The sequence below is a fragment of the Cydia strobilella genome, chromosome 5, assembly GCF_947568885.1.
Source record: "Cydia strobilella chromosome 5, ilCydStro3.1, whole genome shotgun sequence".
Classification (NCBI taxonomy): Eukaryota; Metazoa; Arthropoda; class Insecta; order Lepidoptera; family Tortricidae; genus Cydia; species Cydia strobilella.
Window position 1 is genome coordinate 15788336 of NC_086045.1, and position 27410 is coordinate 15815745.

At 42.9% G+C, this 27410-nt stretch overlaps 2 protein-coding genes across 2 annotated transcripts in view; one reads left to right on the forward strand and one right to left on the reverse strand.

Moving 5' to 3' along the window:
* LOC134741502 (neurogenic protein mastermind-like) overlaps positions 1-17580 on the forward strand; it is a 59713-nt gene extending 42133 nt beyond the window's left edge. The window contains exons 4-9 of the mRNA XM_063674304.1: positions 3492-3612; positions 8377-8505; positions 8818-9135; positions 14416-14593; positions 15652-15724; positions 15895-17580. Of these exons, the coding sequence (XP_063530374.1) occupies positions 3492-3612; positions 8377-8505; positions 8818-9135; positions 14416-14593; positions 15652-15724; positions 15895-16218 (1143 nt within the window). The 3' untranslated portion in view covers positions 16219-17580. The remainder of the gene's footprint in view (positions 1-3491; positions 3613-8376; positions 8506-8817; positions 9136-14415; positions 14594-15651; positions 15725-15894) is intronic.
* Positions 17261-27393, reverse strand: LOC134741565 (CD151 antigen). Its single transcript, XM_063674392.1, has 5 exons — positions 27086-27393; positions 26070-26288; positions 23136-23318; positions 22280-22477; positions 17261-18471 (listed from the first exon to the last, which is right to left on the reverse strand). The coding sequence occupies exons 1-5, from the start codon at positions 27146-27148 to the stop codon at positions 18148-18150; spliced, it is 987 nt and encodes a 328-aa protein (XP_063530462.1). The 5' UTR covers positions 27149-27393; the 3' UTR covers positions 17261-18147.
* Positions 27394-27410: the final 17 nt, after the last annotated feature.

Genomic DNA, 27410 nt, shown 5'->3' on the forward strand with positions numbered 1-27410 from the left:
AACATGTGTATTTTGTGCGCTGCTACAAAGTTAAGAAGTCAAAGTTAAAAAAATATATTTATGGAACGCACCCCATACATGTAACTAAATGTGAATAAAAAAAAAACCAGTAAATATCAACGTTTTGCACGTCCTTTGATAGGTCTTTAAAACCGGACAAGTGCGAGTCGGACTCGCCCACCGAGGGTTCCGTACTTTGTAGTATTTGTTGTTATAGCGGCAACAGAATACATCATCTGTGAAAATTTCAACTGTCTGGCTAATCACGGTTTATGAGATACAGCCTGGTGACAGACAGACGGACAGACTGACTGTGGAGTCTTAGTAATAGGGTCCCGTTTTTACCCTTCGGGTACGGAACCTTAATAATGAGGTTAAAGTATATAACAGTTTTTTAATTTGCCAGGTTTTTTAAAAAGTTTAAAATAATGTGCATACGTTTGCTTGTATGGCTTTATATTATATCATATGAAGGTACAGAACTATCCATAATGCCTGGCCCGACACGCACTTGGCCGGTTTTTAAGAGGAAAGGGGTGGACCGCTTCCAAACGTAGTCCCCATTTTCCTCCCTGGATATTAACACTAGAGAAAGTATGTTTACACAATTTGATGTATAACCCCCTCCCCCCCTGACCCTGCTCCTTCGTTTAACTTTATTTTTATTTTTTGATTATTATAAAAGTTAGGAGCGAAAAACAAATTCCATTTCATACGCTTTTTTAAATGCTCCTAATTCTTATGTATGGCTGTGGTTGATTGTATATATCAAATTGTGTCAAAATATTGTCAATAATGTCATCGGAGAGGCAAATGGGGACTACGTTTGTATGGAAAGGCGGTTTCGGGGCGGTTGTCAACTTTCCTTTGAACTGTACATTTCCGTAATTGAATTTATGTGCAGGTAGCAGTGCTCAATGCCAGTAACCATGCGATACGTCCTAAACCGTGGTCTGGTCGATACAGCCGTGGTCTTGCCACACGATTCCATTTAGTTTTGCTACGTTAAATACACATTTAAGTATAGATAAAATAGCACGCTATAAATAGGTTCATTATATGAACGGGTAATGAAATTGTTCCAAGCAATCACGATCAAATGTCATAGGTGGGCGAGAGACGCCTTGAGGGCGATCGATTTCTCACATTGGAAATTGCGATCGTCTTAATTTTTTCTCCAAAAAACCTGTCCCTCAATAATCACCCATATGACCTAAAGCTGCTTGAATAGCCAGTTATAAATAGGCTCAGTAAATGAACACGGTACGGTACGTTAGTCAGTTAACGAGGTCTGAATCAGTTCGCGTTCAAATGTCATGGGCGGGCGGCATCCGAGGGCGGTCGATTTCCTGCGACACCCCATCCTACCGCGTCGACCTTATCTGCTCTAGGTACTCGTATCTGTTTTTTATTTAAAACGATATCAGTACCAAAAGGTTACCTATTAGTTAATTAAATTGAAATGGATACTACATTAGAAAAATGAGAAAAGTACAACGTTAAAGTTATTCCTCAAGTTACTGCACACAATCCTGTTAATGACAAAAATCTGATGGGGCGTCAGAGCACACCGCCGTGCGTGTTTACGTCAGCGATATCAATGAGGATATAATAAGATAGAGCGGTACTGTCATAGTAAATTTTGTAACCACTGTAAATTCACTGCCATCTATCGACATACTTTTAAACTAAAAATGAAGATTTAAAAAAATATGTTAAAATGTATTTAAATATGGATAAATTATTTTTTTATTTGCATTAATTATTTTTATATGGTTTTGACCCATGTTCTTTCACTGGTATGCGTTAAAATTATAAATAACAAACGAAACAGTCAACGCCCTCTATACGAGTGTAGGCCAAAACTAGTGGCGCCATCTGATCGAGAGTCAAATTTTCGTGATTTTCGAGGCACGTTTTTTCCTTAGACTGTATCCATCTATTACGGAGTTATATCTATCTTTGGCGATATTAATATGTCTCCAGGCAAAGGCATCCATCCCGGCATTTTCAATCCTTATACATACATATATCGATTGCTTTGTCCTACGGGTTCGTGAAGGACATTATGTGGCGTAGATACATATATGTATATAGGATAGGATGTATATTAGTAGACTTTTTGCAAAACATACATTCAAACATGAAACATGCAAAAACCAAATTAATACGAAATGTCCTTACATAATTCATTTTTACTTAGTTTTCAAATGGCAACTAAACATAATATAAATTCGACGGCACTGTGGCTAATCGTCTGTACTGTATGTACGTAAGCACATTTGGAAGCGGACCGGTCTCTATCGTTTCACACGGGAGCGATCCTTACCTGCCGAGTGATTGCGATCCTCGGGTCATTTGAAGCGATGTGTGATCAGATAAGGTGCCGTTAGGTTGTCTGGCTTCACAATGCTTCGCTTCTACCTCTCGCCTCAACTTAGAGCGCGCGTCACAAAAATCGCGGGTGCCGCGGGAGCGGGGCGGAGCGCCGGAACAGGTTTCTCGTGTCGCTGGGCGCATCACCGCCACCGCCTGTCGACGGCGAGACAATCTGTCACACCTGTGATCTACAATCCATAATCCATTTATATTTTAACGCATAATTACAGTACTCCACTCATTGTACAATAAGATTTTCTGTATAATGTAAGAAGCCGAACATGTGTCCATTGTTCCAATGTAATTATTACTACGTATTTATTATGCGTCACTGGCGGAATTTATTTGCCGATTCATCGCTATCTCCTACGTCTGTTATCAATAAAAATAGCTGTGTACAGTCTGAACTAAAACATTTTCTAGCTCCGATGCGTCTCATTGCGACCATATATATCTTAATCAATGTAATATTTATAATAATAAAGGAACATTTATCACCACCCCTAAATTTGTACTTGCATTTTAACATAAACTTCAAACAGTTTGTTTATCTTAGTTATACAACTCAATAAAATTACAAAATATCGACCTATCAATTGATAAAAACTGGGGGATCTATTTGTCTCATCGAATAACCGGTCGTAAAACGCTTAAATACTCCAATTCTCCAATACTTACCTACACAATTGGTAATTTGGTACTTAAAGGTTGCACAGTTGCAAAGGTTGTCTTAATTTAAATGAGGACTGATTGTTAATTTTGTTTTGAGAGTATTTCGCGTGCTGTAAGTGTTGTCTGAATTTAATGTTTTTAAATACCTACGCGCAACATCCTTTAACCGAATGGATCAGTCTTTATCTACATTATGTGAAAGAGACATTTTTTCATTAGTGTAACTACTGTAACTAAATCACCACTTTCAGGAACTTTTGGAGCCAACTCGGTGTAAAAAACATTTTTTGATTGAAATGTGGTTAGTGGTAGTGGTGTGTCAGTGTCGTTTGCCGATTTTTTCTCAGAGCAGATGAGGGCATAAGTGACTGATTGCCCATTTAATAATGTTTTTTTTTGTGTCAGGTGTGCCCATTTAATAATGTTTTTTTTTGTGTCAGGTGTCCGCGGCTCAGCACATGCAGGTGAGCGGCGCGGGCAGCGGGCACGTGTCCGTGGCAGCGCAGCAGGGCATGTACGCCAACTTCCAACACCAACATCCCACCTCGCAGCATCACCAAGGTAAGCAGTGTAAGCACATACCTGCTTTATAACAAGATCAATAGAGATATGGGTCAAGATCAAAGCGTTATTGTCCCCCTTATTTCTTTCGTTATTTTTGATTGTCTTGTAGAGATCCCTTGCTACTACTAAACAACCAGATACCTATATCATCAAAATTGACAGTGCCAGTGCCAGTCGACAACTCAAAAAATGCGTATTGTGCCAACAGGATCCTCGTCAGACTCTTCGTGTGGTTTTCACTAACGTAAAGTTTTATTCTCAACGATGGATTTAGTATTCACTTTACGTCGGTAGCCGATTTAAATCCATGCAATAAATTATGTTATTTGTATTACAAACAATATTGATGCAGCTCGTATATTATGCGGCTGTCGTGAATTAACACCCTCGTTTCCAATATTTCACTTTGCACAATACAATGTGGGACCGTGCACGACGATAGCGCCACACAACGGACGGAACTATATGCCCGTATTTTGTCACAACTATTAAGCGAGAAGTAAGTAAATCGTAATAATTTCAGTGAAAATTACTGAACGGATTTTTATGCGGTTTTCACCTATGAATAGAGTGATTCTTGGGGAAGGTTAAGGCGTATAATTTGTTAAGGTTTTGTGTAAATTGATTGAAATATGACGATATTTGCTAATGAAGTCAGGAGAATTTCACGCTGGCTAATTTGCAAAGCTACATTTACACGGATACAGTATTAATAATTATCAAATTAAATACGTTAGTTATATTAAGCATTTCATACAGATAACAATGGTCCCTTACACCATACAATTTAAATGAATATCTCAGGAATAATCGTAAATTCTAACTTCCGTTAGTGCCTATTTTTGCCATCTTATGCGCTGCGATCGCTTTACTTACCCCCACCATGCACTTCGCACGGTGCCAATACAATTCTCATTTTCTCCTGCACTTCGAAACGTGGTGTTTGAATCAAGAGCTGATTTACCTTCCGAGCGCACATTAGGTCATTACTTGGGATAATTAATATAATTAATTATGTATGACACACAAAATGCCTTTGAAAGTAATCGCCGGTATTGGCACGCAGCGCAGCTCAGCCATCTCGCTCTCACTGCGGCGTTGTTAGGTTAATAATAAAAGTAATATTCATTTCAATGAAATGCTAAACTGATGACTCAATTCCGGACCGAGGTAGGGAATGTACGCTTACAGACCTACCTAGAAATAGTTGGTCGCGAGTTAACTCATCTACCTACTTTGTAACCGTCTCATCTTTCTTGTAAAAATTTAAACAAAAATACCTATGCAATAATAAAAACATTGTGTCGGTTTGTTTTTTATAACAAACACTTTGTCAGTGCAGCGCGGATATTGTGCAGCTATATGCGTCTGTCGCTAGGGTGTTCCAAGTACGGTACCATCGGTGGAGTGTGCCATGCCCCTTACGGTCACTTGCTCCATTCCACTAACCCCTGGTAACCATGGTAACTCCAAGCTTAACCGGTTAACCCAGGGTTAGTGGAATGGTGCAAGTGGCGCTTAGAGACGAGGAGTTAAGAGCGAGCGCGTGTAACCAGGGTAGCAGGGTATATATATACACATATCGTTAATCGAACACTTCATAGGCAAACCAGTGTGAGGAGACAGGCTTAGGACTAGGACTCTAGCTCTTTAACAACGACGTGTAATTTTTTTATTATTAAGTATAATGGTTCGCATGCGGCTGGCGCACGCTTAGTAATGGATGTAACAGGCCAGGAGTCGTTTAGCGCAGCGCAGCTTATACATAAGTGTACAGTGCAGAGTGTGCAGCGCCCGAGGTTGACGATCTGCGAGAATGCGCCAACCGCCGCATCGCACCACCAAGCGAGCAGTCATATAGATTGACGCATCTGCTGCATTCGATAAAACCATGCACTTCAGATTGAGAACGACTAAATCGTTGCTCGAGTTTTATATTAATGTGACAGAACGTTTTGGTTGAGATGAACGAACAATCGGCTAATTTGTTTGACTATTAACTGCGACTAACACACTGCGATTTTCATTTAAGTAACTATTATGTTTTTTATTGTTATTCATGAACGCGCTACAAGCCTTAATTAGCTATTAATTTTTTGTCTTATATTATCTCATTGTTGTAAGTATGTATTTTGTAAGCAAGGGACAGGACGTTCGAATTGGCCTGTAAGGGGGTAACTTGTCAAGCCGTGCCGTCATGTCGTGCGTCACCTTGCGATCGCGAACTGAATGATGGAATGGAATGTACAATAGGTATTTCAAATAATCATTGTATACAAAAAGTCTCGAACAGTAACAAACAAACAAAATCGTAAATAGTTTAACCGCATTCGGAGCAATAACGACGTAGCGGCCGATTAGAGTTACTAAACGTTAACATTGGGCCAGGTAATCTTCTGTAATTTAGTTCTGAATTAGTTAGTTATTAGAGAATAACTAAGCCTAACTAAGCTAAGCAGAGACCTATTATAGTACTACTACCTACATTATTACCTGATATGTGGATATTTTGGGATTTTGAAACTATGTATATTAAGTGTTATTACATATTACACATGTAGTTTTATGTAGTACTTGGAAAGAACGGCGATGTATTTCGCCTCAAATCCAATTCACATTCGTTACTAATTGCGAATGACATTGAATTATATGGTTACTTTGAAACACATGATCTCTTTACTCTATTACGTGTATGTGGAAGGCGTGCTCTAATTTCTTGTGACCTAAATTAAACGTAGAACACCGGAATACTCCTCGCGATATAGAGAGGCATAGGTCGAAAGTGTCGAAACTTACGTATAGTGGTTAGTGTTGTGGATTTAAGCTTTGAGGCGTAAACTAGAAGACTTGAGTCGCGACTGCTGAGCCTTGATGCTTCGAACCTTAAAGCCTCGGAACCTTAACGACTCGAACTAAGAGTTCGTGTTGCTGCTTACGAGCAAAGAAACCTCGAGTCTTTTGGCCTCAAGCTTTAAAGCCTCCTAAGCTTTGAAGGTTTAAGTCTGTAACGTTTTTAGCAGTAAAGGTTTGGAGCAAAAAGTAAAAGCTTTTAACAAATAAGATCAACCTATGCTATAGGGTAGGGTGAAATTTAATACGTTTTTGTGAAATAGGGAAAAACAGAAAAAGATAATTATGACTTATCGCGTTTTTAGAGTTCCGTATAGTCAACTAGGAAACCATTATTATTGGTTATAAATGTATGCCGCGGCATTTTTACAGTTCTGCAGAAACCGTTTTGTTTTTTTGTCTCTTAGTAGTTTAGTTTGCGTTCGTGAATTAGTCAATAGCGGAGGCGGTTAAAAGTTAAAACGTTCAAGCGGTTCAAGTAATCACCCAGTCTTAATTAAGTAATAAATATTTTTTTAAATACTTTTATTTTTATTTCTTATGTCTCACTCATATAGGACGGAACGGAACGGGAAAATTTTAAAATATAGTTTCATAGAAAATGTATCTGGATGTACATACGCAACGGAATCACGGTTCTAAATGGCCCACCCTGTATACGATGCAGGCAGTAAATGCGTTAACTGATGTTAAGTTACTCTTCCGATATAGATAGGTATATTATAATATTCGTAAATTCTCTACACAAAAATAATTTCTGCAAAGAGAGCTCAACGTATGAGCTCTAAGCTTGACACAAGCTTTTAAGGTTCGGGGGCTTGAGCTTAAGTTAAAAAGCTAGAGTTCCCTATGAGGCCCGAGTCTTAAAGACTTCATTTTGACAAGTCATAAAAAGTTTGAGTCGTTAAGGTTCTAAACCGCTTTGTGAGCACACCTTTAACGCTCTAGCTTTTAAAGCTTGAGCCTTAAAGGTTCGCGAGTCGTTAAGGTTCAAAAGTCTTAAAGACTAGTGTTTTAACAACACTAATAGTGGTATGTACTACATGGAATTCCCTGGGGAAATGTCCGACGCATTTCGGATTTTCCTTATTGCTTTGCTTGGATTAGGGGTCATCCATTAATTACATCACACGTATAGTGGTTAATGGCTATGTATGATGAACCCTCGTGAACGTCAGCTGCCGCTCCGTTGGTGGGTTAAGGAATGGCAGCCACCGAAACGAAAATTTTTCGCCCGGGAGGTGATGACTGACGAAATTTGCGCCTGGCTCGCGGTCTATAACTTTCAGTTAAACTAAAAATTTAAAATTAACAAGTCTATATCGGCGTCACTGGCCAAAAGACCTTATTTATTGGGTAACCGCGTCAATGTTGCCTGTTAAGATTTGTAAAATGGTTACTTTGTAGTGTTGTGCAGTGAAGGTATGACAAACATATCCGTAACGCAAGCCGGCTCTAACTTGGCCTGCATTTCCTTGGTATCTGTAGGCAGGGGCGTAGCTAGAGGATATGGCGCCCGGGGCAGTCACCAAATTTGCGCCCCCTGACGACTGACAAAAGTTTCCCTGCTGCTGCCTCTTGCCCATTTTGGCGCCCCCCCCTTGGCTGGCGCCCGGGGCTCTTGCCCCCTCTGCGCCCCCCCCCCTAGTCACGCCACTGTCTGTAGGATAAGTTGCTAGTTCGCTAAAATAAAACGAGCCTGTTGGAATCGTGTTCCATGGTGACTACCACTGGATAAATTCTTGTTAGATTTTTAATCAATATAGATGGCAACCCTATTGATCAAGTAAATCCAGTGGTTTGTCTTCGACTTTGTTATTAACATCGTGTACCCAAACGGTCCATTAGAGCAACATTTCTACTCTGTGGTTAATATTTCAAGTGTGATACCTATCGTTGTTTTAATTGCAGGCGGTGGAAACGATTCATACTCGATGTCGCAGTCGCAGAGCATGAACTTCTCGCAGGCGATGCGGCCGCGGCCCGCGCACCCCGCGCAGTCCGCCGCGCAGCCGCAGCAAGGGCAGCAGGCGCCTATGGGTCAGTAGTCAGTACGCGACTACTACAACTATGTACAGTGAGGTTCGAAATTGCATGGATAAATTATGAATGGAATTCATTTATAATTTGTCCATGCAATTTCGAACCTCACTGTAAAGTCGTCGTCAATAGAACTTAAACTTATTTATTTCATTGCTTGTTTGGGAAATCACTATACATACCTCGGCGTGAAACGGGTTGCCGGCCTCATAACTATTCGGCCGGCAACCCCTTAATTCACGGCCTCTGTAGTAATGTACTATTCTTTGACAAACAAAATAACGTAACATTGTCATAACGGTTTGATTGCAGGCGTAGCCGCGGCGGGTATCTCTCGCGAGCAGCAAGCGAAGATGCTGCAGCAACAGCAGCAGCACATGCTGCGCGCGCAGCAGCAGCAGCAGCAGCAGATGCGGCCGCCGCCGCCCGAGTACAAGGCGCGCTTCCCGGGCGGGGGCGGGGGCGGGGGCGCCGGGCCCCTGGCGCCGGGCGGGGGCGGGGGCGGGGGCGCCGCGCGCCGGGTCGCGCCGCCGCCGCGCGCCTACCCGCCGCACCTGCCGCGCCAGTACTCGCCCGAGTGGCGCCACGCCATGCTGCAGCAGCACCAGCGCCAGCAGCTCCACCACCAAGGTCAGTTTCATGTACCGACTCGTCAAATATTACCGGACCAAATATGGCTTTCTCAGCATTTTCCGATTAGTGCTCCGAGGAATTGTTCGGATTGATCCCGGCCCCTTCTTTTCGCCTCGCTCTACGCGACAACATTTCCATCTTCACCATTTACCTAGATGTTTGGCAGACCTCAACTGTGCGTTTCACCAGAATCTTTCTGCCTGGCCCGGCTAAACTGTGGAATGAACTGTCACCTGCGGTATTTCCGGACCGATACGACGTTCAAACTTCTAAGGAAAGAGTGTATTCCCATCTTAAAGGTCGGCAACGCTCTTACAACCCCTCTGGTGTTGCGGGTTTCCATGGGCGACGGTAATCGCTTACCATCACGCGATTTCGCTGCTCGTTTGCCGCCTATGTCATAAAAAAACAGAAGCATTATAAGAATGGCATTTCGTAAACGAAGTTCTCGTCGAATGTCTCCTTAACAAAGCATGCCACTCGATCCTTCCGGATGATGAAATATTAAGTAGGTACTACATTTTAAAAACTGACAACATTTAGACGACAATCCCCTTTGTCTCGCGTGATAATATGTCGCACGTTTAGTTGAAGCTCTGGTGGTTGTAGATCCACGTTCAAAGAAAGTATACAGGGACACAGGGAAGATTTTTAAATGGGGTACTGATTTCAGCTACCAAATCCCGTGCTGCTACGCCAATACGGGCTAAAGAGAGCTTCCCTATCTTTATTAAAATTAAAATGATTGGCATTTAGATGTTGGTAAAAATGTACAATCAGTATTTTTTTTTATGTCAATGTATTTCATTCCCATCCGATATCAAAATAAAAAAAAAAAATTTTTTTTCTTGATATAGGTAATATCGATATTTATTTAATAATGAATGTGAATGATGCCGTAAAGTAATTATTGGTTTCGTTATAACGATATCTAATACATACTCAATGAGTTAGCTCTATCTCGCCCTTGATCGCATATCGTTTTCCTTGTTGCGGATATTGTAATCTGGGGGCACGGCCGTGCCCCCGCCAAGACGAGACAATGGGCAAAAGGCAGTGCATATCTTTTCTCGGCACGTTTCGCCGTATTTTCGAACCCTCGTAGCTTCGTCTTGGACAATGCTAGAGAGCTGTAATTTTTTGTATACCATGTACTCAGTAGACTTATCAAAAACACCAAGTTTTATTAAGCTACCTATTATACTTAAAATTTTATAGTACCTTGAATTTCACTGTCCGAAACACATGAAATTCGCGTCATAGAAAATACAGACTACTTCCTGAAGTCTTAGAAGTCTGAAATTTGGCATGTAGGGATGGGTCTGTATGCAGACACATATGGTGACCAGAAATCTGTAACTTTCGCCCTGCAACCCCTTAAAATGGAGGTACCTAAAAATACCTCTAAACCTGAAAACATTGGTTCCTGAAGTCCTAGAATCGTGAAATTTTGTGTGGTAGTAGTGATCGGAATGCTAATACAAAAACAACAATAAAAAAAGAACAAAAAGTTTTCGAAGTACAGATTTGAACCAGGTTCACGTAAACCAGCCAAATAGCGCCCTCTATATTGGCACTGTTTCTTGTCGTAAACTTTTCAAAACCATACTTCAAACACAAGCGCTGGTGGCCTAGCGGTAAGACGTGCGACTTTCAATCCGGAGGTCGCGGGTTCAAACCCCGGCCCGGCTTAATGTTAACAGAAGGCTGGTTGGAAAAAGTCATTGTATCTACATACATGTAGAAGCTTATATAGCTAAGTGCAGTGCCACACTATGACACTACGGATTGGTTATGAACTATTACATATAATGACATAGCTAAACTAAGCTTAGAGTACTTCTGCAAGTACAGAAGAGTTTCGGTAGATGTCACCTTAATTAGTTTAATTATTATATCATAGAATTAAATAACTCTTTATTTACATACAAGATATAGTACTACGTAAACGAAATTAATAACTAGCTATCTAAAATAGGCCCTTGAGGCATTGTACCAAGGATGCTGGCGGCATTTCCTCGCTGTATCGCAATGCTGATACGTTGTACGAGGAAGCCGCCAGCTCATCTATCTAGATTAGGTAAGTAGGTATTTGCAAAGATAGATAATATAATATAACTCCGTAATAGATGGATACAGTCCAAGGAAAAAACGGTGCCTCGAAAATCACGAAAATTTGATTCTCGATCAGATGACGCCACTACCTTTGGCCTACTCTCGTATAGAGGGCGTTAACAATTTCGTTTGTTATTTAACTATTTTAACGCATATCAGTGAAAGAAATGGGTCAAAATCATACAAAAATAATTAATGCAAGTAAAAAAAAATCATTTATCTATATTTAAATACATTTTATCGTACTTTCATAAATCTACATTTTTAGTCTTAAAGTGTGTCGATAGATGGCAGTGAATTTACTGTGGTTAAAAAATTTAACTTCTTACTTCGGCCAAACCGTCCGCCATGAAGATACTTGGAGACTTTGCGGGTAGCGTGTACCTGTCATACGCTCCGGGCATTCGGCCTTCAGTAGCCAAAATGGCAAAAACGGAATCCTTACAGTTTTGTTTAGTCCGTCTATCCGTCCGGTCTTCCGTCTGTCTGTCCATATGTGACAACCATTTTGGAACATATGTGTATTTTGTGAGCAGGCTTTGATCAGTTGTTTTATAAACTACATTACATACTCGACTGACGACGTTCATGTGACTCGTATTCTCACGTAACAAAATATTGTTAATTAAATTAGATTTGCCGTATTGTGCTGCACAATTTATTTATGCAGTATTCAGCGAAAGGTCATATCATAATAGGAAATTTGCAGGCACATACGACTTTTTTATTTATTTTATTTATTTAGAAACTCGCATGCGTGTAGAGATCTCGAAACACCAGAGTAACGCGACCGTAAGATTCGTAACAATATGTATGCATATTCGGAGAGCTCATTTATATACCGGGTTCTTTACCTCTTGACTCGCGTGTGATAAGTGAGCTATTTTAATATTTTTTAAATAAATTCTGCTCACAAAATTTACCGAAAATAAGTTGAGTAATACGTACGACTTATACAAAAGAACAGCCGGAGACTAGAAAATATTTTTGCCCAACTGTAACGAATACCTACGCTTAGCTCGCACTTCGCACTCGCTAAATTCAAATTTTATTTAAAAAAATACATATCTGGGGATCAAACTCGAATCGTCGCACTACAAAGCCGCGGTTTTCCAACAGCACTGCGATAGCACGTAGGTATGTACCCACACCAAGGTATCTAGATCTCTAGGTGAAATTTAGCTACTTATTCTCCATTAAGAATTAAGTATCTAAATAGATGTAATTTCTGAATTAAGTACATGATTGTCTCTAAAAGAAAAAAATGCCTAATGATATCGAAACCGCTACTTTTTTAGGCGCTGATCTACAATGACTCCGTGATGTTGTATATTCTCCAAATATATGTACTTAGTCGAAAAAAATATGAACACAAAATTCACAAAAATCGGTTGAGTGAGCTGAATCGGAGACCTTAACTAACGCTTAGGTCATTAAAACAATTCCGATTATGATAATAATGCTTTAAAATTTCTAGAAACTTACAATTTATAATACATAAAATTCCTGACTTATAATTTATATAGGCTCTACATAGATGGCGCTAGCAATACGTAATTTTTATAAAATCTAATGTTAAAATATTTTAGAATTATGCCTGCTTATATATGATCCTGTATTATCGTAGATTCTATAAACGAATAAGTCATTTCTAGCTGGTATATCAACTTTTACAAAAATGAATGAGATCCCACCAAAAACATTTCATGTAAAGTGTTGCCAAGACTAGGCGCATAAAGCTTTTACACTCAAAAGCTATCAGATCCCGTAGTAGGTACCAAGACTTTTACTCTGTAAGTCCTAACTTTATTAGCTCTAACTGTATAAAGCCAACATCTTGGTCAAACGTACAGTACGGCTTGGCCGTTTCGTTGCAGTCACATAAACACTCAATCGGTGGACTTGTTGTACCAAGTAGTTACACAAGTCTTTCAAATTCTGAGTGTCATTAAGGGATTGTCCAATTTGTCCATTTGACAGCAACGAAACGGCCAAGCCGTACTGTACGTTTGACCAAGATGTTGGCTTTATACAGTTAGAGCTAATAAAGTTAGGACTTACAGAGTAAAAGTCTTGGTACCTACTACGGGATCTGATAGCTTTTGAGTGTAAAAGCTTTATGCGCCTAGTCTTGGCAACACTTTACATGAAATGTTTTTGGTGGGATTAATATTATGGGTGAAACGATGACGTATGAGTTATACGTCTTCCGGTTTGGACACATCAAATAACTATTTGCTAATTTATTTTGGTGTTGATAGTATACTTATAACGTGCTAGTGATAAGGTAGAGCGCATCTAGGTAATGCAGTGGGTAGAAAACTTCCTATTGCTCTATTTTAGAGTGGCATTTAGTTATTCATGTGTACTGGAATCACTTGGCTCTTAACTGGTTACATGGAGAAGTCGCTTTTGAATTACAAATTGTAATTACAATTTGTAATAGTAAGGAATTGTTTACAGAAGACACATATAATTATATGTGTCTTCTTTAAACGATTCCTTTAAACGGGTGATCCACTTTTCATCTCATTACCATGCCGAATGCTCTAGACGTATTTATACACCAATAATTTATAGGTATATTTATTACATTTACTTAGTTTGCTCGCGGCTCCGTTCGCATGGAAATGTTTCTAAGGCTTGGATTTCAAAAAATAAAGTAGCTTTCAGATTTCTATCTTCATGATAAATGTTATCAAAATCGGTTCAGTGGTTTAGCCGTGACAAAAAGGTTATGGATGGATTGGACCATATACCTATGGTAGTTATATTTCCAGGGTCAATAAAGAGCGTTTTTTGGCGTTGTTTATAAACACACGCTACAAGCCTCAATCAGATAATTATCGTTTATCTTAATCTGTCATTTTAACTTTTAATGTATTTGCAAGAAAGGGAAAAAACATAAATTAACTAATTGAGGCTTGTTAAGTTTTATGAGTAGAGAGTTTATCTTTAGACACATTTTGACGAAGTCTTTAGGCATTAGTTTGACTTTTTTTAGCTGTTTGGTAGAGATCCCTGACTACTACCAACTCATCAATATTTAGAAACACTGTCCAAATAAATTAGGTGTTCGAAACGCCCGTAATAATGATCCTGCATCGCTTGGGTTACATGATTTTGACGTTTATTGTATCATGTTATTGTTGTCATGTTCAGGCGCAGGATTCGGCATGGGCGGCATGGGCGGTGTGGCCGGCATGGGCGGCGTGGCCGGCATGGGCGGCATGGGCGGCGCCGCGGGCGCGGTCCCGGGTAGCGCCGCGCAGCAGCAGCAACTGCAACTGCAGCACTCGCGCATGCAACACCAACTCCTGCAGCAACAGCAGCAGCAGAGGTACGACACGCACACTTCACTGACCATCGGTGAACCTTGTGTCTTTACAGTCATGTTTACGAATTGTAAACACTACTTATATACTAGTATAGATGGTACCGGTACATGGAAGATAGAACTACAGTTGTATGCAATATAATAGCAGTCAATAAGAAAATTAAAATTAGGGGAAAACTATAGCTATAGATCAATTATATTGGATCTTTGTTTATAATTCTTCTACATTACTTGACATTGTTTCAAAATTAACTGTAACCTTTCGTTTCGGTTTTTACTCAGTTTCGGCCAAAACAGAAACTTTTATTCGGAAAAAAACGTTTTACTTTTTTTAGAAAAGTAACAACTTTTGGGTTATTTCGACTCCCGAAGACGACTCCCTTATCACTTTTTATCAATAATAAAGTGTCGCAAGTTTTTCATGCAAAATTTTGTGACGGTCTGTGGTGTAGGCCACAGCCGAATATCACCCTGTACAACTAATACCTATCTCCCATCTTTCCTTTGTTCGTACTCATATGTTACGAACAAAGGAAATGGGAGATAGGTATTAGTCGTACAGGGTGATATTCGGCTGTGGCCTACACCACAGGTCCATATAAAATTTACGGACACGTTTTTTTCTTTTTACATCGATAGTCCTCGTGATTGAGTAGAAATAACCCAAAAGTTGTTAGTATTTCAAATAAAAGTAAATGGTACACTTTTTTTTGAAAATGCACATAGTCGTGTAAAATCGTTGTAAAAATGTCGGTAGCATTTCTTTCTAGATATTATATAAACATTGAACAACGAAACACCTATAATTCGTGCAAGGTATAAAAAATCGGCCCCTTGCGTGTCGGACCACGCCTATTCTAATTAAGAAAGTCTAATTAGAATTCACTTATCAACGCGGACGCGAACGCGATCCAAAAGTACAATGTTATAAGTTTCGATGCGGCATAAAGATTCGGCAGTTTTTGGCCCAATCCGAGCCTTCGGCCGAAACCCGCTGAAACCGAAACTTCGGTCGAACACTACTTATATTTCAAGTTGTTTGATTATTTTTTTATTTACAGAGCGTCGAATCAGCAGGCCCCTATGTCACATCTCATCATGCAGCAGAATCAGATGATGAACGTGCAAGGCCAGGCAAGTTTCACTATCAACCACGTTAAAAACTACTTATTTATCAACACATATTCATAAGACTTGATGCTTATTATATTAAAACAATTGCAAGTTGCAATTCTAGTCGACGTCACCAGTGTCACCACGAAGTTGTATAAAGAAAATGAACTAAAGTTTTACATTAATTTCAGATGTCGAATATACACATGAACCAGAGTCAGAGCATGTCGATGCAGAGCGGCGGCATGGCCGGCATGGGGTCGCACGGTGCGCACAGCTCGCACGGCACGCACGGCTCGCACGGCGCGCACGGCTCGCACGGCGCGCACGCCGGCATGCTGGCGGGCGCGCTGCAGCAGTTCCCGGCGCTGCACGGCTCCGGCTCGTTCTCGGGCGCCACGGCCGACTTCAACCTGGACTTCCTCGACAACATGCCCGCCAGCGAGGCCGGCGGCCTCACCGCGCAGGAGCTGCTCAACTCGCTCGACAACTCCCTCTTCAACGACATCCTATAGGCAGAGTGCCACCGATCGACCGAGCCCGACACCGCTCCGGAGGATCGGACTCAAATTAGTGACGTACGATCAAATACTGTATCTGTATTGTGCCAAGGAACGAAATGGAGAAGTCGAACGCGGAGGCAATAGTGCTATAGTAGAATTTGGAGCGTAGCGGAGGATTCTAAATGCGTGGCGTGCGAATGGAAAGATGACGTAGAGACGAACTCTCGTTACAGAGTGACGCAAAAGGAATATAAGAATCGTAACCCTGCCGGCGCGGCCCGAAGCGATGATGACCAAAGTTTTTAAACGGGAATTTTAAAACAATTTCAGCGGCTAAAGTGATATTTAGAATATTCTTTGCCGCAAAAAAACGGTGTGTTCGAATATTCTCCCGACCTTTTATACGAACTTTGAGCGTTGTTTAAATAGTCTACTATTTATATTCAAAGATATCGATTTCATAGTATTTTATAGTGTTTACGGTTGTTAATACTTCTTTTGTAAATATTTAATCATACTTCCAGGATGCGTAGTAGGTAAATATTCCGATCCGCGTTAAAACCGCGCCACGACGTTACCGCCGGTGGCGCGGTTCCAGTTCCCTTGTAAAATAATAGGTTCCCTCCTACACTCGGAGTAGATAAATGAAAAGGTATTATATTTATTTGGAATGTGTTGTAGATATGAAATGAAGCACAAAAGACATTATATCAGTAATAGAATGAGTTTACCTTCCTTAGTGATTGTATAGTCCCCGAACCCGCAGTCCGCCTGGGGGAAAGCAACCCCACCTACTTTATATCATAGTGCAAATGTAAATTTATGTAATTACGGCTAAAGTAAGATCATTCCTGTACCTAAGATAATTATTTAGTAGATTATACTGTGATGACGGTCTCAATGGTCAATAGGTAACATTATAGTATCAATTATTATAGATAGATAGATACTGTTGACTTAAGTATTGTCAGGTCTAGAATCGTTATTGACTTATTGTTAAGGATCTCATGTATTATTTAGGATGGTTTTGTGGAAATCTGGAATTTACAAAATGTTGGTTTTTATAATAATTTAATGAACTCATGACATTCTTATTATTCCATATATTTTTATTTATATAATTTTGTCACTCGTGAAACTATCATAATATGTTAATATTATGCGGCATCAAAGTATCGATATAAGTTGTATAATAGTAACAATTCCACTTTCATAGGGAGTGGGACGTCTGCTCTCTGCAACTCGACACACGAAATACAGCTATAGAACCAATTTTGAATGATAACAACATTCCAGAGCCATTGTTAACAATGTTTTAACTTTAGGACCAATTTTTGAATGTTCTTTTGAAAATAATATTGCATATTGATACAAGACTTTTATTTTTCTCCGAGAACAGAGGAACCTACTTACTTAAATGGCCAAGGCTCTTATAAAAAGTAATACTTAAATTAACATAAATTATGAGCACGGAGAAAATGCTTTAAGAAGGTAGACAATACAAATATAATCTATGGCACATTGTGTTTGTCGGTTAATAATATTAAAATACAAAATGGCATAAAACTAAATCAAATTTACGAGGATAAAAACAGTCTTCATTTCATTACTATACAGATTAATTTACAAATCCTATTACTTGGTGGACGATGTGACTGTTAGAGTTTTGTTATAAGTCTAGTGATGTGACTGTTGATCGAGACGGCGTACTATTTAGCGACGCCACATCGGTTTAAAATTGCTAGTAATGTAAAAATTTATAAATTTTTCAGAATTCGAAGCGTGTAAGTATGTATTCTCCTTTCTTGTAAAGAAAAATAAAACGGTACTTGAAGGGCACGTCCCAAGTCACCACATAATTGAATCTGCTTCGTGCTTGCACAAGTAGTCTGAGAACTTGTCCAGTTTCCTCTCTAAAGCATTTATCTCCGCGGCTAATTCTCATACCATCTCGTTGGGCTTGCTGTGGAATATCCTCGGGTTTCGCACGCGGGGGCTGTAGAAGTTATTGGGTTGGATGTACTTCGCCATTATTGGCTCGACGCGCATCGAGCCCATCTTCGTGTCGTAGATGTTCTCATTAGTCTTGTTGTCGATGGACTTCATTATAAACGAGTGCATCTCCTGCCTGTGCTTCCGAAGTCTGATGCAGGAGAATATGGTGATGAGCAGGATGGCGAGCTTGAGGAGAGCGACGACGAACAGGCTCAGCATAAATATGATGAACTGCTGCTGATACCAGTCTTCTATTTTTCCCAAGCATCCCTGCAATTAAAAGTGCTACCATGTAAAGTCGATAGTGGCGAGGTATTTCGTATGTCTGCATCGCGATTTATTGGGTCGAGTGATTCCTTGGCGTTATCGGTAATAATTAACTACATTGGTTACGGGACGATAAACAAAGTAGTAACGTAAACCTATCTGTTGCCATTACACCTTAGGCCAGGATTACACTTGTAAGTTTTACTTACGTAAGTAGGGACACAGCTATACTACAGAATGAGATATGAATATCGTTATCTCATTATAGCAAATAGCTTTGTCCCTACTTACGTAAGTAAAACTTACAAGTGTAATCCTGGCCTTAGATGAGGTAGTGAGCATAAACTGGATGCCGACATGGCCACGAGCAATGGTACGTTGGGTTGGGTTACGGTTTATACTCGTACTTTCGTACCACCGAGTGCCTGAACTTTGCGAAACTGCGTTGGGTTGCGACGTGGTCGTGCGACGGAGGCCGCACTTGCACATAGCAGCCCGGCTATGGCCATGCATAGTATTCAGCTATTCACGTACCACCACGTGCAAGCACTTTTTTATGATATAGGAGGCAAACGAGTAGACGAATCGCCAGATTGTAAGCGATAACCGCCGCCCATGGACACCGGCAACACCAGAGGGGTTGTACGCTCTTTTTTGAAGGCGTGATTGTCGTATGAGTCCGGAAATACCACAGGCTACACAGACAGACTGCGGATGTCTGCGCTGGGTTGAGGTGGGACGCGGGCACGTACACGCTACGCGCTCGCTCTACAGATAGGTACAGTACCACCACGTGTCTGAACTGTGCTATGGGCGCGGCCTCCTGGCAGCGCTCGGCGTCGCGTGGCGCGGGGTTGAGGTGGGACGCGGGCACGTACACGCTACGCGCTCGCTCTACAGATAGGTACAGTACCACCACGTGTCTGAACTGTGCTATGGGCGCGGCCTCCTGGCAGCGCTCGGCGTCGCGTGGCGCGGGGTTGAGGTGGGACGCGGGCACGTACACGCTACGCGCTCGCTCTACAGATAGGTACAGTACCACCACGTGTCTGAACTGTGCTATGGGCGCGGCCTCCTGGCAGCGCTCGGCGTCGCGTGGCGCGGGGTTGAGGTGGGACGCGGGCACGTACACGCTACGCGCTCGCTCTACAGATAGGTACAGTACCACCACGTGTCTGAACTGTGCTATGGGCGCGGCCTCCTGGCAGCGCTCGGCGTCGCGTGGCGCGGGGTTGAGGTGGGACGCGGGCACGTACACGCTACGCGCTCGCTCTACAGATAGGTACAGTACCACCACGTGTCTGAACTCTGCTATGGGCGCGGCCTCCTGGCAGCGCTCGGCGTCGCGTGGCGCGGGGTTGAGGTGGGACGCGGGCACGTACACGCTACGCGCTCGCTCTACAGATAGGTACAGTACCACCACGTGTCTGAACTCTGCTATGGGCGCGGCCTCCTGGCAGCGCTCGGCGTCGCGTGGCGCGGGGTTGAGGTGGGACGCGGGCACGTACACGCTACGCGCTCGCTCTACAGATAGGTACAGTACCACCACGTGTCTGAACTGTGCTATGGGCGCGGCCTCCTGGCAGCGCTCGGCGTCGCGTGGCGCGGGGTTGAGGTGGGACGCGGGCACGTACACGCTACGCGCTCGCTCTACAGATAGGTACAGTACCACCACGTGTCTGAACTGTGCTATGGGCGCGGCCTCCTGGCAGCGCTCGGCGTCGCGTGGCGCGGGGTTGAGGTGGGACGCGGGCACGTACACGCTACGCGCGCGCTCTACAGATAGGTACAGTACCACCACGTGTCTGAACTGTGCTATGGGCGCGGCCTCCTGGCAGCGCTCGGCGTCGCGTGGCGCGGGGTTGAGGTGGGACGCGGGCACGTACACGCTACGCGCTCGCTCTACAGATAGGTACAGTACCACCACGTGTCTGAACTGTGCTATGGGCGCGGCCTCCTGGCAGCGCTCGGCGTCGCGTGGCGCGGGGTTGAGGTGGGACGCGGGCACGTACACGCTACGCGCTCGCTCTACAGATAGGTACAGTACCACCACGTGTCTGAACTGTGCTATGGGCGCGGCCTCCTGGCAGCGCTCGGCGTCGCGTGGCGCGGGGTTGAGGTGGGACGCGGGCACGTACACGCTACGCGCTCGCTCTACAGATAGGTACAGTACCACCACGTGTCTGAACTGTGCTATGGGCGCGGCCTCCTGGCAGCGCTCGGCGTCGCGTGGCGCGGGGTTGAGGTGGGACGCGGGCACGTATACGCTACGCGCTCGCTCTACAGATAGGTACAGTACCACCACGTGTCTGAACTGTGCTATGGGCGCGGCCTCCTGGCAGCGCTCGGCGTCGCGTGGCGCGGGGTTGAGGTGGGACGCGGGCACGTACACGCTACGCGCTCGCTCTACAGATAGGTACAGTACCACCACGTGTCTGAACTGTGCTATGGGCGCGGCCTCCTGGCAGCGCTCGGCGTCGCGTGGCGCGGGGTTGAGGTGGGACGCGGGCACGTACACGCTACGCGCTCGCTCTACAGATAGGTACAGTACCACCACGTGTCTGAACTGTGCTATGGGCGCGGCCTCCTGGCAGCGCTCGGCGTCGCGTGGCGCGGGGTTGAGGTGGGACGCGGGCACGTACACGCTACGCGCTCGCTCTACAGATAGGTACAGTACCACCACGTGTCTGAACTGTGCTATGGGCGCGGCCTCCTGGCAGCGCTCGGCGTCGCGTGGCGCGGGGTTGAGGTGGGACGCGGGCACGTACACGCTACGCGCTCGCTCTACAGATAGGTACAGTACCACCACGTGTCTGAACTGTGCTATGGGCGCGGCCTCCTGGCAGCGCTCGGCGTCGCGTGGCGCGGGGTTGAGGTGGGACGCGGGCACGTACACGCTACGCGCTCGCTCTACAGATAGGTACAGTACCACCACGTGTCTGAACTGTGCTATGGGCGCGGCCTCCTGGCAGCGCTCGGCGTCGCGTGGCGCGGGGTTGAGGTGGGACGCGGGCACGTACACGCTACGCGCTCGCTCTACAGATAGGTACAGTACCACCACGTGTCTGAACTGTGCTATAGGCGCGGCCTCCTGGCAGCGCTCGGCGTCGCGTGGCGCGGGGTTGAGGTGGGACGCGGGCACGTACACGCTACGCGCTCGCTCTACAGATAGGTACAGTACCACCACGTGTCTGAACTGTGCTATAGGCGCGGCCTCCTGGCAGCGCTCGGCGTCGCGTGGCGCGGGGTTGAGGTGGGACGCGGGCACGTACACGCTACGCGCTCGCTCTACAGATAGGTACAGTACCACCACGTGTCTGAACTGTGCTATAGGCGCGGCCTCCTGGCAGCGCTCGGCGTCGCGTGGCGCGGGGTTGAGGTGGGACGCGGGCACGTACAAGCTACGCGCTCGCTCTACAGATAGGTACAGTACCACCACGTGTCTGAACTGTGCTATAGGCGCGGCCTCCTGGCAGCGCTCGGCGTCGCGTGGCGCGGGGTTGAGGTGGGACGCGGGCACGTACACGCTACGCGCTCGCTCTACAGATAGGTACAGTACCACCACGTGTCTGAACTGTGCTATAGGCGCGGCCTCCTGGCAGCGCTCGGCGTCGCGTGGCGCGGGGTTGAGGTGGGACGCGGGCACGTACACGCTACGCGCTCGCTCTACAGATAGGTACAGTACCACCACGTGTCTGAACTGTGCTATAGGCGCGGCCTCCTGGCAGCGCTCGGCGTCGCGTGGCGCGGGGTTGAGGTGGGACGCGGGCACGTACACGCTACGCGCTCGCTCTACAGATAGGTACAGTACCACCACGTGTCTGAACTGTGCTATAGGCGCGGCCTCCTGGCAGCGCTCGGCGTCGCGTGGCGCGGGGTTGAGGTGGGACGCGGGCGGTGCCTGCACGCAGCAGCTCGGCGGGACGGCCATGCCGCGCGGGCCCAGCCGCCGCAGCTGCCACACCGACAGGTCGTAGTTCCGCGCGTCCGTCATGCCGCAACACTGCAGCTGGGGATTCAGACAAACTTGCGTGTTACACTAATATCTATGTCCATGCCTATTAAACATGCACTTATCCGATATACAGATTATCGCATTCAGTAGGTATCATATGGATCAAACGAAAGCCAATGATAGAGCTACCAATTTGATCCCCATGTAATTAATTTACTTTCGCTGAACACCATTGATTGTCAATTTGTCACGCTAGTTAACGTTTAGATTACACTATTTCTCGTATACCTTGCCTCTCCCTGTACCTACTCCCTTTGTACCCTAGCTCTTATTAAATCAGCCTATTTGTGAAATGGGGCCCGGAAAATGTAGTCTAAAACGTGTATTACATATAATTTTTTGGACTTCATCGTTTATTTACTGAAAACATATTATTTATTTACATAAATTATTTTATTAAACTTATACGCTAAGCAAGATGCATGAAGATCCCTTCTTCCGGAGGGGATGGGATGGGGGTATATTCTCTTACAACCTCGATTGTACCACACTCTTTGGTAGGTAAAGGAATGCCCACAATTTCATCAAAATCAGTAGGTGCGAGTACCTACAGCCGTTTTTGCGTGATGGGGGGGGGGTTACAAAATTGTACAAGTTAGTACCTATCTTGGTTGCCATACCTACTACCTTTAACGCGTTAATAAAAGACTACCTCGGTCTGAGCGAGGTCGAGCGCCGCAGTGAAGTGCTCGTAGTCGGGCACGGCGTAGTACGTCTGCAGCGCGCCGACGGCGCCGCCGCGCGCGCTCTGCAGCCCGGCGCAGCGCGGCCACGCCGCCGCCGTCACCCCGCCCAGGCACGAGCACACCAGCAGTGCTAGCACCATCAGGAAATACTGCAATAGGGACAAAAAAAATTTGTGTGATTTAGGTTATGCGTCTTTCCTGTGGACATCATAAAATAAACCGACTTTAACCTTCTCGGCGCCGTGTCAAACACCAAAGCTGTCACTCGGACGCCACGCGACCGATGTGTTAAAACTGAAATTGAACTTTATGCGAATGCACGTAGGTTGCTCTGTGGTCTGTGACGGATTAATCGGTCTTTGGCGTTGGACCTACGTTGCCGATATATCCATCATTGGCGTCCAAAAGGTTAAAGCCAAATTTTCTTATAGTCATGTTAAAACCTAGAATATGTGCCTCCTTCTTAAAAGTTGATTGACAAAAGTCTTAGATAGATTTAATATATGTTTCAAATAGTTAACTTCTGCATAGAGTAACTTATCCTAGAGCGGTACTGTCATAGTAAATTTTGTAACCACAGTAAATTCACTGCCATCTGTCGACACACTTTAAAACTAAAAATAAATATTTATAAAAATACGATAAAATGTATTTAAATATGGATAAATGATTTTTTTTATATGCAGTAATTATTTTTATGATTTTGACCTATGTTCTTGCGTTATGCGTTAAAATTGTTAAATAACAAACGAAACCGTCAACGCCATCTATACGACAGTAGGCCAAAGCTAGTAGCGCCCTCTGAACGAGAATCAAATTTTCTTGATTTTCGAGGCACATTTTTTCCTTAGACTGTATCCATCTATTACGGAGTTATATCTATCTTTGACTTCTGTAATGAGCACAGAAATGACGCCAGTTTCCCCGAACGTGTATGCCCCAATAAACAAATATATTTTTTTACGAGCCCATATCTAATACTGCCCCACTGCTGGGCAAAGCTTCCCTTTTCAGTCTTCAAAGTCTCAAAACCATCAAAGTCTCCGATGAGGTCTACCGTAACGCCTCACATTTTGCGGGTAAATAAGTGTAGGTACCTACTGTACTGTGTGTGCCTACTGCACAAACCATAAAATCTAAATCCTGAGGTTGTCTTTCGGGTATGATCACTAAATGTAATGTAATGTATCATTTATTTCAGACAAGTAGTCCATATTAAAGAGATAATTATTGAGCCTGTCTGTTGTTCAATTTATTTTTTGAAGTGTGCAATTATGCAATGAAGAGTAAGAGTATATATCTGAACCTACAGTAGCGGCAAACAATCTATCATATTTTTTAGATACATTTGCATAATTTTTTGGTAATTTCTCAAAAACGGCTTTAGCGATTTGGATGAAATTTACAACGTAGGGGCGTATGAAAACGACAATTCGAACAAACTAGAGTACATTTTTAATAATACATTTCGAAGCTAGTGCGGAAAGTATGTCATTACTTCACGAGTACCGAGATATAGACTCGGGACGTGTGAATAATGACATATCCGCACGTGTATCGAACGACATTTTTTAATACAGTTGCGAAAAAATAAGAAAAGCAACAAGTATTAAGGAATGGAATTCGAAACTTTTTATATTATTAATTCTGTGACATCATTGACATTGACATTATGAAGAGGTGTTTTTCTAGCTTTTATTCGACTAGAATAGATTTTGTTACTATTATTAAACCCACTTCAATGAGTTTTTTTTTTCAAATGCATGTTCTATAAGACAGAAACAATTGTAAATATTAAAACATTGTACTATTATTACCTAAATATCATTATTTACGATTATTTGTGTATCGTATATTTATAAAAACAATATCGAATGTTGCCTTTGGAAACTTAAAACATTCTTGCAGTAAGAAAATACGCCTCTTCTTTGACAGGCGTTCCGTTCCATTCAGACAACTTATTAAGAACGGTTTTTCAACATTAAAAAATAATCGTGTTATAATACTTATAATGATGAAGAGGTAAGTAATAAAATATGAAATATGCATATTTTTCGTATGCTTACATTAACAGTAGGTTTTAATGTTGATTACGACGTTTAAAGGAAACTAATATAAACACTCATCAATAAGTAGTCATGAATTGGAACAAGTGTAAATTTAAAAAAATTGGAAAATTAAAAAGCACTAGTCGCGAAAACCAACTTTCCGCACGCTAAACAGCCACGAAAAGTAGCACTTTTTGAGCAACTGTATTAAAAAATAATTAGTTTGCTTGAGTTTTCGCGGCAGCCCGGTGGCTATTAAATTGTAAAGTAATGATTTGATTTAATTTTCAAATCAGAGGTTAACGATGGCGAAAAATTAGTCTAGGTTTAGTTTAGTTACAAAAGTCTAGGTAATCTAGGTTTTATTGTTGGTAAGATTCGCTTTTGAGTGTTTTCAAATAAGAAATTTAATATTTACAACATACATCAACTGGTGTAACCATATGGTCGTGATGATGATACAATCAATTTTCATATGATAAAGTCTAATTTCCCGAACGAATGCCTGCATAAAAATAGCAATATGATAGATTTTTTGCCGCTACTTTATAAGTGTATCTTTGGTAGGTAAGCCACGGTTAAGTATTTTTCTAATGATACCTATATGGCTATATGTAGAGAGAAGAAAAAGGTTGTATAATTGATAAGTAGTTAAAGCCTGACTAGTAATATATGATCATTGTCAAGAGGGCGCTGTTATTCTCATGTAATAGGGTGACAGTTCAGTATATAGGTAGTATGAAAAAATTTGTTCTAGTGAAATTCTGCATTTCCGCAACATGGCGCGTGATCATATTTTCCTAGTCAGGCTTTAATAGGTAGATACCAACATATAGCAATAGAGTCACTTACAAATGTGAGTATGACATATGACGGCATGTAGGTGGCCCAGCAGCCGAGCGCGGCGGCGGCGCACACGGCCAGGCCGGCGGCGAGCAGTGCCAGCGCGGCGTAGTGCAGCGGCGCCTCCGCCAGCGGCCCGTCCGGTGCCGCCAGCAGCCGCGACAGCAGCACGCGCCGCGAGTCCACTAGCAGCAGGAACCCGCATACTACTTCCACGAATCCGCACGCCTGAACATTTAGTTATGGTTATACTATAAACTCAAACTTTATAATTAATTTCCCAGATACGAAAAAAAACATCACTCCGTATTTAACATTCTGATACCAGATAACGTTATAGACACTTGTCGCTTTTCGCGAACCCCTTTTACGACCGCTAACGAACCCCTGGAGGTTCGCGTACCTACTCAGCAGCAGCCTTGTAAATTATAAAAGAGGTACATCGTGATTACTATTGATTTAATTAAACGTACTATGTATACCAATAACAATCATACATTTTAAATATCATATATTTATAGCTTGTTAAACAACAACAACTAATAAACTGTCCTTACATTAAACGTACTTAATTAATTATACCAAATCATATTTTGGTAGTAAGAATAGATAGATGATTATCTGATAGTGATGGGCGCTATCACCATTCGCCCACCAGGTAAACAATGAGTGTCGTAATAACGGCCAAACAATCACTGCATTCCAACAATGAATAGATACAATTGTTTATTCGCTCGCACATGGGTCTTTTGAGCGTCATTGTATATATAGGTACCTGCATAACTCTGTTTATAGGAAAACAAACATTTTGTTCAATAACTTTTGGCCTGCGATATTTCATAAGAACGGCTTAATAAGAGTAATATAGTTCAAACAGGTCAGTACAAACTATATTTTATAATTCTCGCAAAGATAAAATTTGGGATAGCTTAGCTTCTTAATTGGTGATGTAAGGATGTAACGCTTCGCTTAATTAATGAAATAACTGCTTTAGTCACATGACGATTTTTGGAGATCATACTTACGAAGAATATGGTGTTGAAGCAACCGAAGAGAACTTTAGCACTCGCCACTTTTTTGCACTTCATTTTCGGTTTAATATGTAAAATGTAAGATCCATTCAAAATACGTGAGTAAGAACGCGGTAAAAGCGGACGGGCCGGCGAACATGCGAGCAAACAATAATACAGTGAATAGATTCGCCGGTTTTAGGGAGATACGCTCTGCTGGGCAGGTGGGGTGACTAATAATTAAGGCAGTTTTGTTTAAAGTTAATGCATGAGTTCCTCTCCAATGTGTGAATGTGGCGGCTCAATTCTATTCTATTTCGTATTACAATACCAACGCATA